Source organism: Rhincodon typus, chromosome 7, assembly GCF_021869965.1.
Source record: "Rhincodon typus isolate 14 chromosome 7, sRhiTyp1.1, whole genome shotgun sequence".
NCBI classification, from domain to species: domain Eukaryota; kingdom Metazoa; phylum Chordata; class Chondrichthyes; order Orectolobiformes; family Rhincodontidae; genus Rhincodon; species Rhincodon typus.
In genome coordinates, this window is record NC_063338.1 from 33,497,376 (window position 1) to 33,513,711 (window position 16,336).

Consider the following 16,336-nt stretch of genomic DNA (forward strand, 5'->3'; position numbering starts at 1 on the left):
GCTAAAATGAATCTCATCAAACAGTTGATGCAGGGTTACTGTGTTATGTACAATTTTACCATAGCTGATATTTGATTGATCTCATGGGCATGGAGCCTGCAGACCATGTGTTATGTCAGTGTTAGATCATTAAATGATAGCTTCCAAAGGACCATTAATCTGCAGCAGGAGATTCAAAAATGTGCAAACTTGCTCCATATGTAATGGAAATATAAAAGAATATGCATTAACTTAAACCTATGAGGGAGATAGGTAACATCTGTCAGAAACTGTAAAAGAAGCATTAATGGCTTAAATAGTTCAACTGCACTCCCTGGAAAATTAAAATATGAAGACTTTCAGAAAGGCTGGTAATTGTAATATGTTTGTGAGGAAACATCACCTCAATCCTACGATACTCAAAATTCTCCTGTACACGCATTTGCTTTGCATCATGTCTCAGCATATTGTAAACTAATTATTAAGAGAATAATTTGCTCTGCTTTGATAACAACTCATTATCATTGTACCATGCAACTGCCAGCTTGGCAGAAGCAAACCAGATTGTTGTTTGTCTTTTTCATCTATGCATTTTTTCATACATATAATTCCGAACATTGAATTTATTTTTCATAAAAAATAATTTTGTTTACTTCACAGGGACCACCAGGCTCACAAGGATCAAGAGGCATAGAAGGGCCAAAAGGACCACCAGTGAGTAATGATAGGACACTCTTCAATGACAGAATATATAGAGTATGTTATTTCTACCACAGCAACAGCCTGATCAGACAATACGATGACTAATAGCTTGTTTGGAGATACAGATGGGGTTAATTACACATTTAATATGATACAATGAAATTGGACAGTGCAATTGTCCAAATGCATGACATTGGAAGAGTTCAAAAAGAGATATAAAACCATTAAACATGAAAGTGGGGAGATAATTAATGACAGCATAAGAAGCAGAAGCAAGAGTAAACCATATGGCCTGTCAAGCTTGATACTCCTCCTAATATAATATTGTCTGATTATTGGCTTCAACTCCATTTTCTCACTCACTCCCCAAATTCCTTGAAACTCTGAGAGACCAAAAAAAAACCGCCTGTCTCAACTTTCAACATATTCAATGATGGAACGTGCCCAACTTTCTGGGCGGAGAATTCCAAAGAAATGCAACCCTTTGAGTAAAGAAATATCCTCCATCTCATTCCTCAATGTAGACTCCCTTACCCTGAGACTGTTTGTCCAAGTCCTAGATTCCAAATTCAGCAAAATTGTAAAGTGGAGGACCATTCTTGAACATCCTTTTAACTTCTTCTGAAGAAGTAACAGAAGGGTAGTCAAGGGTAAGGTAGTGGACTAATATATTTGGTTTTTTATTTTGAACGACCTTTGATAAGATCTCGCAGACTGATAACTAAGTTTAGAAAACATGGAGTTAGGGTACAAATAGAAACAAGTGCAACAAAGTGGTTTAAAAAATAACGGAAAACAGAGAGTAAGAGTTAAGGGTAGCTGCTCAGATTGGCAAGGATCCGCAAGGACTTGCGTCAGAATGATTGTTTTTCACTATTTATGTAAATCAGTTGGACCTAGACATCTGAAGTACAAGTAGAAAATTTGTGCCTCGAGTTTTCAAGCCTTCTAGGGAGAGGCTCTGAGATGGAGGAGAGCATAAAGTGGCAATGAGAGGCTGCTGGGGAGATCTCAGGAGGAGGAGGAGCAACATTTCCTCAGAGATTCTGAACAGTCTATGCATGGTACACAGTTTCACTGATTGTTCATCTCCATGGTTGAACTCTCCTACTTGTTTTGGGGATTTTGGAAGTAAATTCCCCAACCTGTCTTCTGCATTTTGTGCCTTCAGGGCAGTTGCATCCCTTGGCTGGGGAATATGGAACATGTGGGCACACTGTTAGGGTAAGGGACTGATTATTTAAGATGGAGATGACAAAGAAGATTTGTGAATATTTGGAATTCATATAGAAACATAGAAGATAGGAGCAGGAAACGACTATTTGAACCTTCAAGCCTGCTCTGCCATTCATTAAGATCATGGCTGATCGTCCATCTCAGTAGCCTAATCCTGCTTTCTCCCCATAATCTTTGATTTCATTCACCCCAAGTGGTATATCCAGTTGCTTCTTGAACACATTCAATTTTTTGGCATCGACGACTTCCTGTGGTAGTGAATTCGACAGGCTCACCACTCATTGAGTGAAGAAATGTTTGCTCATCCCCATCCTAAATCATCTACCCCGAAACCTCAGATTGTGACCCCTGGTTGTGGACATACCCACCATTGGGAACATCCCCCCTGCATCTATCCTGTTCAGTCCTGTTAGAATTTTATAAGTCTCTATGAGGCCCCCCCTCATTTGTTTGAACTCCAGCAAAAACAATCCCAACCATCCCTGGAATCAACCTGGTAAACCTTCACTGCACTCCCTTGAGAGCAATCACTCCACAGTTATTGATATTCCATGTCTGATATTCCAATAAGGCTGAAATAGACACATTTTTGATCACTTATGGAATGAAGAGCTATGTAGAGTGAGCCAGAAAGTTGAGCTGAGGCTGAAGTTCAACCTTAATTGCATTAAATGGCAGAGCAATGTCAATATAGGATAGCATCTATTCCTACCATCTATTCATTTTCTTCAGTATATCTTGATTGAGGTAGATGAAAAAGGGAGGAAGGTCCTATGGAGCGTAAACATTGACATGGACCTGTTGGACCTGTTACTATGCTGCAAATACTATCTTACTCTGTAATCCACCTACTCTAATATCTGTTGCATGTTCAAATTGTTGAGTATGTCACAATCCTACATACAAATAAACTGAAAGCTCTTTGGGTCGGGCTCAATTTCTGGAAAAATCCCAAAGAAAAGCATCGACATTTCACTGCAGTATCTGTTCATATATGTAGTTGTTGACAGGGGTTTTCCACAAGAAATAGATAGTTGGGCATGATGTAAATTGGCCACAAACTCATTTCCCAGGAATCCCAATGTTTATCACAAATTTGGTATTTATTCTCAATTCAATAAATTTCTGCCTTTACTCTGAATCTAATGTTGAGTTAGTGTATTGTTGTAGTATCTGAGCTAGAATGTCACTGTGGAGCGATCAAAGTCTGTCTTAGCATCAACCAGAGCAGTAACTTCCAAGTCATACTCTGAGACTGCAACTTTCTTTTCAACTCTATCCCATGTGGCCTGAGATCCCTGCCCAAGATCTCGGCCACCACTCAGCCATTCTGTTCCCCACCCCCATCACCCAAACCATCCTACCTCAGCCTTACACGCCTGTAATTGTGTTCCTGCCTGACAGCTGCCAGGCCTCTCAATCTGGTTTGTGGAAGCCAGTAAACCAATGCACAAACCTAAATCAGACCATTCCATTACTCCCTCATCCCAGTCTAACCTTGCCACTCTCTCTCTACCCCACAGTTATTAGTGAAACCATGGTTTTCTATGATGCCCTCTAGGGTTGATGTTTTTCAAGGGTAGTTGATTGACATTAAAACTGATTTTAAGATATAAGTGTGAATATATTTATTCACTAAAATACAGCAGCATAACAGTGGCCTTGTGTTCCTTTGCTTTATCAGTTGATGAATATTTGCAACTCATTTTTGGTGGCTCCTGTTTCGACAATATAATAACTCAAAGAACCATTTAAAATAGTCAAACTTTCAGGAAAACATATGAGACTAACATAAAAATCACTAAACTATAAGGACACGTTTACACATTTAGATACTGATACATTGGTATATTATGAGGCATGTATAAGAGCCTCCAATTGAAAGCTACAGGAATAGCTATTCGTATCATCATGTACTGACTGTTACTTGTATAGTGTATAGTTGTATAGTTGTATAGTTACTTGTATAGTGAATTATAAAACCAATGAAAACACTGGAGGGAATGTTCTTCCCAAAAATTAGGTTTTCATAGTTTGACTCCAAGTTTGATTTTGGGCATAAGAAATCACGGTGGGTGGCATCTGACAATTGCTGTTCTATTATCCGGGATAGAACTAATTGACATGAGATTATGGAAACCAAAACTAGGAATTTAACCAAAGCATTGTCACTTTTCCGAAAAAACATAATTCATTTTTGAAAACTATTTCACTTATAGGGTGTACCAGGTTCACCTGGACCTGATGGCGTACCTGGAATTCCTGGAAATCCTGGTCCTCCTGGTCCACCGGGACATCCCACTCATCCTGGATTTCCAGGTGTAAGTATTTCAAAGCATACTCAGTTCTTGTGTTAAGTGATGTTTAAGTACTCCTCAAACTTTTTCTATTCACTTTGAACAAACCTTTTAACATTCACCCTTATTGTTTGCATGTCTATTTGTAGTATAATGAAAAACACAATTGAGAAAAATAGAGTGCACTGGTTACCTCAAGCGGTACATTCATGGTTACCAGATTTAGCCTAATCGCTGTAACTTCTGTACATAAATAAGTGCAGGAGATTTAGTCCAACTGTTCTACTTCCTCTCTTACAGCAACTTGCATCTCAGATGGCTGGTGGTGATGAGAAGTCAGGCTTTCGTGGTCAGCTAGGAATGGTGCCTGGTGCGATGGTAAGAGAGAATTTAAAAATCTCCGTGTGTTCAATATATGATAGGACTGCTTTATTTATGACACGTTAAGAGTATGTCATAAAGATTACACTATACTGATGACACTGTTCTGTGAAATAAGTAACAGTAGATCAGAAATTTGTAATATGTAGCAATGAAACTTAAATAAACCCTTGAGCATCTTATGTTGCCTCTGCGATTATGTCCGTGTGTATGTGCATGCAGAAGAAGAAAAGTGTCCATTGTGGTATGTAATTGAAAATGTGTATAATAGTTTAAAATTACATTAGAAATCAATGACAAATTGTGAGACCCTTTCATGGAATCGTAAAACTTTTAGTTGCTTTAATCAAAAGGTAATCCAGTCTGTGTTGATTAGCTACTATATTAACACATGATTAAGTCAAATCACATATTTTTGTTAGTACATGGCCACTCAAGCCCTGGTAAATATAGTTAGACTGGAGAATTGAAAAGTTCCATATATCTTGAAAAAATAGTCTGTCCTCCTTTATATTCATATATCACAGCAATCAGTGTAAGTTAAATGGAAAGCTAATACATTTTCTATACAAATTTAGAAAGGGAGATCCAGGGCTTAGTAGTGTACAGGTTTTAGACACAAAGCTATGTCCTAATACTCAAAATCAATACCTGATATCAATGTACACATCTAATAGGAACTGGGAAATCTGATGCACACAATCTCAGCAAAGGCATGCCCAAGGATAACTGACAACATGTAGAGCAGATTACGAAGTCAATCAGTATACAATATGATTTTACATTAGTGCTGCCATTTTAGAATGAATAAAAACAAAGTTGCTGGAAAAGCTCAGCAGGTCTGGCAGCATCTGTGGAGGAGAAAACAGAGTTAACGTTTCGGGTCCAATGACCCTTCCTCAGAACAGATGGTGGCCACCATCAGTTAACTCTGTTTTCTCCTTCACAGATGCTGCCAGACCTGCTGAGCTTTTCCAGCAACTTTGTTTTTGTTCCTGATTTACAGCATCCGCAGTTCTTTTGGTTTTTATTTTAGAATGAATGTCTGGTTTTAACCTTGATTGGCTGAACACAATATGAAAAGGCATGAAGTACCTATACCTCAATTTCTTAGTCAGTAACTGTATGAAAATTAAATTCAACTACAATTGGAGCTGCATGTAAGGTCCACTTATTTTGTATTGAGTGTCAGTGAAGGTCTTTGTTTGCATACTCAGCATACAGTTTCCTAGGATATTTTTTGATAATGTTATTCTGTAGGAAACTTAAGACACTATCTCTTTGGCATGTTTTAGCAAGTTTGGAGACGTGCTCTGGTATGTCTCTGACCTTAGAGCAATCTAAATCATTTCTGGCCAGAAACATGTGGCTTTAGGTCAGGAACATTTTCAGAAAAAAGTAGGTGGCCCAAAAATGTGTACCATTTGGAAAATAATTCATGCTGCAGAATCTAAAATCTCTAAGACTCGTTACACTATTCTTAAAGTCAAAATTAAGTCCCATGAATGTCAAATCACAGGATTTGGAGAGCTTGCCAGGGTAATTGAGTTTGAATAACAGCTAAAGCTGAGGCAAGCCTAACTCTTTTTCTTATCTTTTCTTATCTTGCTGCTTATTGGATAAATAGTACTGGATGAGTAGAAATTATTTCCAATTAAATATTAAATAAGTCATTGTTTTCAGCCCTGTCTCCAAATTCTTCCCCTAATTACTGACTCCTTCCCTCTTCCTGGCAACAGCCTGAGATACAGCCACTGTGTTTGTAAACTTGATATCACATTCAATCCCAGGATGTGCATCTGACCTCATATCATACCATGCCTAAGACTGCCTATTTTCACCTCCATAACAGTATTCACTTCACCTCCGTCATAGCTCATCTGCTGTTGATAACCTCAACCAGATCTTCGTTACTCCCAGACATGACTATTTGAATTTTGTCTTGGCTGGCCTGCCACATTGTGCCTTCCATACACTTGAGGCTATCCAAAACTCTGCTGTTGTGTTTTAACTCACAACAAGTTCTGTTCCCCTAAGACTCTTATTCCGGCTGACCTACAATATCTCCTGGTCAAGCAACATCTTGATTTTATGATTGGCATTGTTGGTGTCAAATCTCTCCTTGGCGTCTCCATTGGTACCTCTATAACATCATCCATGACTCTCTAGGACATCTGTGTTCCTTTAATTTTTCCCTACTTTGCATTCGCAATCATAATTGCCCCACAACTGGTGACTGTAATTTCAATTGCCTAGATCCTAAGTTCTGGAATTCCCAATCCACACCTTCTTTGCCTCTCTCCCTCACTTTCCTCCTTAAGACACCTTTTAAACTTTGGTTAGGCTTTTAATCATTTGACCTCATATCTTGTTATCTGGTTTGTGTTTCTTCAGCACTCTCCATTTTATCTGTCAAATATGTGCACGTCTTCTGAAATATTCATGAAAATAATAGTTTTCTAAGCGTCTGTTCCTACGGTTCTCTTCGTTCACTAATAGGGTGGTCTGCCTGGGGAGGTTTCGTCCTGTCTACGTAGCCAGTGGATTTCCTTGACCATAAGATTTCCTTGATGAATTGGTTATCATAATAAAACACAAGATCAATGAGCAATATAGATATCCCCTACGGTTAGCTTACCAGTTCATTCATGATTTTCCAATTAACTCTGTACCTTGACATTAATATTCCATGAATTATGGAATCCTCTGTATCAGTCTGGTTGAAATATCAAGCCCTCAGATGTAGCCATGGTTATTTATCTACAATGCACCTATTAAATTCCAAATGGTAAAGAAATCCATCCTCTTTTCTAACTTCAGAGAATTAAATCCAGATGAAGAGTGCAAAAAAAGTCCCAATATGTGTCATAAACCTCCGCATTGAATTATTGGTCAAGCTATTTGTTTCCGTGTTATTTATCATTGTTTCTTGTTATTTATCATTGTCCAGGGTGAAGTAGGAACAAGAGGACCTCCAGGACTCATGGGACCAGCAGTAAGCACATTTAATAAATCATTTCAGTTTTCCAGTTTGTGATGGATGGAGCCATATATTTTGATTCGGCTATCGTGGATTTATTAATGTGAACTAAAGTTTAAAAAATATGTGTTTGTATATTATAGCATTATGTGTGCAATGACTTTAAAGGCTGAGAAAGTAGAAAAGTAATATATTCTAATGTGCGTTTAAATGGTTCATTTAAGTCTACTCCATTTGCGGTAAAAAGACCAGTTAAACCAAATTTGCGCATTATACTTATTATCAGGAGACAATTTGACCTACTTACATCATTATTTATCTTGTCCTATCCAATATGCTTATGCTACCCATTGAAAATTAACTTTAAAACTGCCTAAATGCTTCAGCTTTCCTTTGCATTCATCCGTTATTAGCCTCACTCCACCGAGTTTCTAATGTTGTCCACAAATCCAGATCTTCTCCGGCTGGACCTGTTCCTTGATGTTTCCTGTTCCATTTGCCACCAACAGTAGACCAACACTGCACCTTTTCCAGTGATTATACATTCTCAACTTTTTCTTCTTCATTTCAGCTAAAAGCCCTTGAGATGTTGGGACACTGATTTTCCTGTGGGCATATTCATTGTCTCTTCAGTCTGTCCAGGGCCTTTCATCTGGATGGAAAGCCGCAGTTCAAAAGGCTGTAATCCTCATCCCATCTGATGGTTCACCTGCTAAACTCCATGCGAGGCATTTTGCAAAGTGCTTTTTCAAGAGTAGGCCTATATTGGATGTCCTGCACATTTCACTCAGCTGGCATGTTGCCAAGCAGGCAGTTGCTACCCTTGTCTTGATTTCAGTGCTGCTTTGTTTATTCTTGGCATTTTTGATTGCAGAATTATTTACATCTGCAATAGCTGCGAACTATAATGCCACACTTTTCTCACCATGAGTTGTCAATTAGCCAAAGCTATGAAAGGAATAATTAACTAGAAATGGAGAAATGGAATTTTGCCAGGTGATTGGCTGATTTCAGATCTGGTAGATTGCCAAATGTTCCTGACACCAAAAAACGCTCAAGTGTGGACCATTAAACCTGATAAGCCAGGACTTCAAAAAAACTCTTAGAAATGATCAGACAAAGGCTCTTATACTTCATCACAGTTGAATAGATTAGGAGCCACAACAATAGGAACATCAGATGTCATTCGTTTGTTGTGTAATATTATTGTATATAATGTGTTAAAAAGCAGAATGACGAGGAATCGTGCGTAATCTCTACAGGCATTACAAAAGCCTTTGGCTTGGCCCATAAAGTTCCCCAACCAGGGAAAACCATGATGTGTTTAGAGTGCTATAACTCCTAATTTGGCAAATTTGCAGACTTTGTGAATAGGTGAAAATTATGGTGACTTATGGTCCTAGCTGATATTACTGTTGGGAAAAGTCTGATCCCAGCCTAAAATCATACTTTTTTTATGTAACGTGATGGACTTTCACTGAAACATAAACACGCAATGCTGCAGATTTGGCTTTTACAACACATGGCAAATGAAGATAAAATAGATGAAAACAGGTTGTCTACACACAGCGCAGTTTGAAAGATTTCAAAACACACAGCAAAATGAAAATCCCATCTCTTCCCAACACCATCGCTTCATAGTACACAAAAACTAGAGAATTCCCATCTCTATAATGTTTATTGGTTTGACTCCTCATTTCAAATCTCAGTCTTGAGAACCTGACAGCCATTTCTTTGATTATTCACACAGCTCAAACTAAACTTTTATAGTTTCAAAGAACCCCTTCCAAATGTTTCTGGTTTGGAATTTTCAAACTAAAACCCTTGCAATTAGATAACCTATTTCATTAATGTTCTGAATTAAATTCTGAATTTCTTCAGTAGAAATTGTTGTTACATTTAACCCCAGCCAGGTCTTCTGTGAATTGAAAACAAGAGCTTTCCAGGTCTGTAAAAACTTTCCTTTTAAACTAAAAGCAAGCTAATGTCTTTTAATGTTTGTAGTCTCTGATCATAAACCCTCACAATACAAACAAAAGCACATTATCAATCCAGGAGGGATGCTCTTTGACATCATGGCTCCAGAAAGACTGAAAAGTTGATAATTAAATCCATTCATAAACACAAACAAAATCCATATGCCCCTATTCAAAATCTACATTCTAAAATAAACGATACCAGTATATTGATGTGATACCTGCATGCACTTGGGGAGCTTGAAACTCTCCCTGAACGTTTTGGAGCCAGTATTGATAGTTACTACAACTGTAAGATCGGATAAGGTGATGATGTCACCCCAATGGCCAGAAACAAGCCATTAACTATCTATGGTGTCTGAAGAGCCGGGGAGATTGAGGTTGAAGTTTGGGTTGACCACCTACCATGACACAAATGTACTCAATGGCATTTCATAGTGACAACTCTGTGGCATTTCAGCATTCCCTACATGGAGAACCAACTCAGAATTCAAGGGAATGATTGCTTAAGTTATCCGTGGTTTCTGTAGTTCATTTTCCCTTGATTGTTTATTCTACCTTTTAACAAAATGTCTGCTAATAGATTATATTGATTCCCTTCACTAAGAAACTGTGTCATACCTCCCACAAATTTCTGTTTACCTCTACAATTCTTTCAGCGTGTTTTCACAGTTTCCTGAGATGAATACTGGAATTGATGTTTCTTTTCTTCCTGCCATTGTTTTATTTCTCTCCACTTTATGCACTTTCGAGAGAAGAAGCTGCGGCAGGAGGCTTAGGGGAAGGATTTCTGCAGATTGTCTTCTCCCCTTTCTTTCTGATTCGATTCTGGAACAACTGCAGGAATAATAGAGGAAAAACAGATTCAGTCGCAAAGTTGGATTGAATGATTGGGCTAATCTGTTGAATCTCCGCCTGTTGAGACAGTAATAATCCTTTGGCATGTTGAAGTAAATTTTCAGAACTTAGGAATGTCACTGTTCATATGTTTCAACATTTCAATTACCTTTGCAACCTCTGCTGCACATTGTGGTAGCATTCTTGATATCTGGTGGACAAAGAGACCTACATCTTTTCTTACCTCATCTCATTTCACTGTGCAATCTCACTTGTTATTTTTCTTAATAATTTATGTTTTCTATATTTATGGCATAATTATCAGATATTTGGAGTTGGTTTGGAGTTTTATTCTTTCCCTGAAAATTAATGGTATTTTCTGTCTCTGAAGTTTTATTTAAATCATATCATCTTACTGTGCTAGAAAGTGGGACTTGCATAGATTTATTGTATTTTTGGCAGTTTAGACTCAATGGGCCAAAGGGTCTCTTCTATACTGTATGATTCTATGATACTGACATTTAGAACTAAACCTGTGATTAACAAGTAGGTTAATATCTTGTCCCATTGTGGTTATAGTGTACTGGTAGGGGGAAGTTTGGAGTGTTCAGGAAGATGTGAAGAAAGTGTAGCAATTCATCATTCTCCAGAAAGGATATAACAAGACAACATGATCAGGAGATTCCTGGCACTGCTTTTGCATTGCTGGTGATTGTTTCACGAGAAGTGCAGTGAATACCCCATTTATCTATATTTTACCAGTGATGTCAGGTCATCAAAAGTAGAATTAACTCTGATAATTTTTTTTTGCCTGAAATAGATTTTCTTTCAAAGGAATAATTACCAAAGACCAACAAAATAGGAGACTAACAAAACAGGAGTTTCACTAAACCACGGTTAATGGTTTACTAAGTAATTGTTTAGAATTTGCATCTTTAGACTTTTGGGCCTTCATTCCATTCTGTCCCTTTATTTTAACATAAGTAAACCTTCTGGTAATAGTGGACTTCACCATGGCTGATGCCAGCTGCATTCAGTTATTTTAAACAGATGGCGAAAATGTTGGGCTGGACGACCAAAAGGGAATTATTCCTCACTCCAAAACTCCAGAAAAAGCGCAGATACAGCATCCATTCCTGGCAATATATTTGGCCTCAAGTTTGCTGTTAGATATAACAGCCAAATGACATTTACTCCTGCAGCTGAATACCCCTGTGCTGGAAAATTAAATAAAACAAAACAGAATTGACATTTTACAAACCTTCCAGACTGAAGGAACTTTAATATATGCTACAATGGGTCATCAAGTTCCCAATTAGTTGCCTAGCGGAATCCTCATAAAGTTAAATCGTAGCTATAATTTATATGCTATTGAAATGCTTCTTCCTTTTTCAACTGGTAGCTACACACTTTTGCCAGGTAAATCAGAGCAATTAATATTTAATGCATCACAGGGCTGCATTCCAGTTTGTTCTCTCTGATATGTCCTGGAAATTAGAGAATGTGAGGAATTAGGCAGAGGAAGCTAGGCCAGCAAGTTGTGCAAGATTCAGGCCAATTAATGTGTGTATCCTTCTAGGAAATGTGAAAATGATTTGGGCTTGATCTAACAGTTTGAATTCCAGGTTGATTTTGATAGGCTCATTGTCTTAGGGATTATCTTGTATTAAATAATAGAATTGCAAGTAACAATTTGGAACCTTGTAGCAGATGAGCAGACCAATTGCTGCCAAAATTGAAAATTCATGCAAGGCAGCCCAAGAGCTTTGATAATATTCAGAATTTCCAACTGACATAATGTACAGAGTGGGAACTGAGCCAGTAAGGATTCAGACCTGACTGAAATATAACAGAACTTTCTTAAATGGAAAATCATGGATGAAGAGCTGAGGTCCAGAGTATAGAATGCCACCAGGCGAGGAGCCATGAAGTTACAGTAGCAGTTAAAGCTTTAAAAAAGTACAGATTATTTAAAAAAAGGAAAGACTGAAAAGAAATGGACCTCAACAGTTTAAAGCTCCTGAGAAGACGGGGTTTCAATTTGGAGACGATGAGTAGAATTTAGTGGGGCAGTCGGTGACTGTCGCTAAAATTGGCAATATCCTTAGAGCTCTGCAGGAAATAAGTCCCAAATTGTCAGTGGTGAGCCCACTTCCATGGGAGAGAAATACATTGCTCCATGTTCTCTGATAGTGCTCTCCCTCCCACCCTAAGAAACTCTGGTTCCTTGCTGGCACTTCAGCTGACAGGTGAGATACCTGATGCCACATGATCCCTTCTGAAAGCCTCAGTTCAAGTGCTATCAGTGATATTGACACAATACCTCCTTCTGTGTAGGCATGTTCCATTTTATGCTTCCAAAAATAAAATCCTGCAGATGCTGGAAATAGTGCTATGATTGTATGGTGACAGAATATATTCAACTATCTTATTGGTGTACCTACCAGCAGAGCTTAGTCAGTTAACTGTGGATTAGTATAGCTCATTTAGTTCCCCTTTAATTGCTATTATTCAGGTTAAGTTAATGGTAGGGCTTTCGGGAGTGTTGCCCAACAGAGAGACCTAGAGGTTTGGGTACATACTTCTTTGAAAGTTGCATCACAGGATGGTAAAGAAGGCATTTGGTATGCTTGCCTTCATTGCTCAGACCATTGAGTTGAGCAGTTAGGGCATCATGTTGCATTTGTACTGGACGTTGGTGAGGCCACTTTTGGTGTAATGTGTACAGTTCTGGTCGCCCTGCAATACGAAGGATATTATTAAATTGGAGGGTGTGCAGAAAAGATTTACCAGGATGTTATTGAGTCTTGAGGGTTTGAGTGATATGGAGAGGCTTTTTCTTCCCCGGAGCATAGGAGGCTGAGGGCTGACATAATAGAAATTTATAAAATCATGAAGGGCGTAGATAAGGTGAAAACAAAGGTCTTTTAGCTAAGGTAGGGGAGTTCAAAACTAGACAGCATAATTTTAAAGTGAGAAGAGAAAGATTTAAAAGAGACCTGAGGAACAACTTTTTCCACACAGAGGGTAGTTCATATATGGATTGAACTACCAGAGGAATTGCTAAATGCAGGCACAGTTGCAACAATTAAAAGACATTTGGACAGGTATAGGAATGGGAAAGGGTTAGAGGGATGTGGGCCAAACACAGACAAGTGGGACTAGTTTTAGTTTTGGAAACATGGTCGGCATGGACGAGTTGAACAGAAGGGTCTGTTTCTGAGCTGTATGACTGCATAAGTTGTCAAGCTTTTGTTTAAATGGGTTAAAGGTTAGTTTACTACAAGCAATTGCTAATGAATCTTAACATGCCAAGATTAAAACAAATACAGGTAAGATAAATGAATACTGGCATGGAAAATGTATGAATAGTTTTTGCGCTATATCAATGGGTCCATTGCTTGAGGTCCTTCTCTGTGAATTGGGATGTTCAACATTTGAAATCAGATCCTGCAGCAGCAATGCCTTCTGTAGTTGAATAGTTGATATTCTCGTTGAATAGTTGATGTTTTTGTACAGATGGATTCAAAAGATACAGCAGACTTAAAGACAGAGAGGAGGTTTCATGTTTCTCAGTACTTTTACAATTTCTGTGTTTGCAGATGACCAATCAGTAGAATTATGGTTGACTCCTAAAACAAATGCTCTCAAGCTGAGAATTCCCTTTTGTAAGGATGCTGCCTCAGATTTTCCTGAGTGTCTGATTTTGAAAGAGATTGTCACAATTAGGACATTATCAATGATAAGCATTAAAGTGGCTATGATGTCAACTCCTGATGAATCATTAGCCTGTAAAACAAAAACAAGTATGCAGGAGTTCCAAGTGGGTGGTTTGTTTCCGTCTACAAACAAAAGCAGAAATTGCCAGAAAGGCTCAACAGATCTGGCAGCATCAATGGAGAGAAATCAGAGTTAACATTTTGGGTCCAGTGACCCTTACTCAGAACTGATGGCAGCTTTTTATGCTGAAGATAGGGTAGGAGGGGAATAGGACTTGAACAAAGAGACAGGCATAACTGGGGCCCATTTGGATACCCATGGCCACTCCTCTGACCTGAACAAAGTGAGGGGAGTTAAAAGAGAAGTTGTTCAGGGTGGGGATGAGGCGGAGGAGTGTGGAGGTGGATGGGAACAGTTCAGGCCTTTGTTTCCAAGAAGAAATCGAGAGCCTTGAGATGATCCTGTTGGGGGATCAATGTGTAAAGGGATTGCACATTCATGGTAAAGAGGACGTGGCTGAAGCCCACAAACTGGAAATTCTGAAACTGATATAAAGCATCAGAGAAATGTATGTAGGAAGAGAATGGACAAGGGACTGCTTCGCAGAACACCAATGTTTATCCTCTTCCAGTTGCCTGCCGCTTCAACACACCACTGTGTTCCCTGGCCAACATCTCTGTCTCAGACTTCTTGCAGTGCTCCAGTGCAGTTCAACACAAGTTAGAAGAACAGCACCTCAATTTTTGCCTGGGAACTCTACAGCCTTCTGGACTCACTATTGAATTCAACAGTTTGAGGGCTTGAGCATCTTCACATGTGCTTACCCCAACCCCACACACCAGGCCTTGTTATCACATAGTCTGCTATTATACACCACCCATCTTTAGCCACTAATTGTCCACCAATAGCTATTCATTCTCCCAGGCTGATCGTTATCAATTCCTTTGTCTGTCCATCTCTTCTTCTCTCTCTTTGGCCTCTATCTCCAACTATCATTTATTCCACTTTATCTTCTACATAAAAATCAATCTTTTCCAAGCTACCATCAGTTCTAAGGAAGGGTCACTGGATCTGAAGCATTAACTCTGATTCCTCTCCACAGATACTGCCAGACCCTGCCAGAGACTTTCCAGCAATTTATGTTTTTGTTTCTGATTTCCAGCATCGGCAGTTTTTTCAGTTTTTATTTTCTTCCAGTCTTTTGTTTGTTTCAGACAGTTTGAATTGTCACACCTTCAAAATCCCATTGTGTTGGCCTAAGGGATAATCAAATTGCAAATAGTTCCATTGAAGTAACTTTTGAGCCACCAGACAGTCTATCTGCTCTTTTCCTGGCTGAAGTCCATCGACAAGAATCAAATTTTTAAATCCGCCATGTTTATTTGTTAAAGTCAATTAAGCTTCCTTCATAAAATATACAGTATTATAATGATCACATCACAAAAGTGCCAGACAATGACTACCTCCAACAAGAGAGAAACTAAGCATCTCCTCTTGATGTTCTATGGCCTTAACATTACTGAATCCCCCAAAGTAACCTCTTGCAGTTACCATAGACCAGAAACTGAACTGGTCCAGTTATAAGGGCAGATAAGAGGCTAGGAATTTTGTGGTGAATTCTATCTCCCCAGCTTCTTTCCATCATCTACAAGGCACAAGTCAGGAGTGTGATGGAACATACTCCACTTATCTGGATGAGTGTAGTTCCAACAACATTCAAGAAGCTTGACACCACCTAGGACAAAACAGCCACTTGATTAGCACCACATTATCTTACTTCAATATTGACTCTGTCCATGACCTTTGCACAGTCACCGCTGTGTATTCCATCTACAAGATGTACTGCAACAACTCACCATGGCTCCTATAATTGCACCTTTCAAAATCGTGATCTCTACAATTGAAGACGATAAGGACAGCAGATATGTAGGAACACCACCTGCACCAAGACACACACTGTCCTGACTTGGAAATGCACCACCATTCCTTCACTGTCATTGAGTTAAGATTCTGGAATTCCCTTCGCAACAGCACTGTGGTGGTGCCTCACCCCAATGGCAGATCACCACCAATTTGCCAGAGCAGTTAGGGATGGACAATAAATGCTGACCCAGTGATGTCCACATCCCCAGAACAATTTTAAAATTACATGGCTTTGATTCTAATGTTTTGATATGAATACAACCATTCTCAGTTAATCTTATATAACAACCTTGTCTTCAAATGTA

General features: G+C 38.7%; 1 protein-coding gene across 1 annotated transcript in view; it reads left to right on the forward strand.

The window, feature by feature from the left end:
* LOC109918984 (collagen alpha-2(V) chain-like) overlaps window positions 1-16,336 on the forward strand; it is a 245,325-nt gene that overhangs the window by 106,798 nt on the left and 122,191 nt on the right. The window contains exons 6-9 of the mRNA XM_048598785.1: window positions 640-693; window positions 4,137-4,238; window positions 4,515-4,592; window positions 7,546-7,590. Of these exons, the coding sequence (XP_048454742.1) occupies window positions 640-693; window positions 4,137-4,238; window positions 4,515-4,592; window positions 7,546-7,590 (279 nt within the window). The remainder of the gene's footprint in view (window positions 1-639; window positions 694-4,136; window positions 4,239-4,514; window positions 4,593-7,545; window positions 7,591-16,336) is intronic.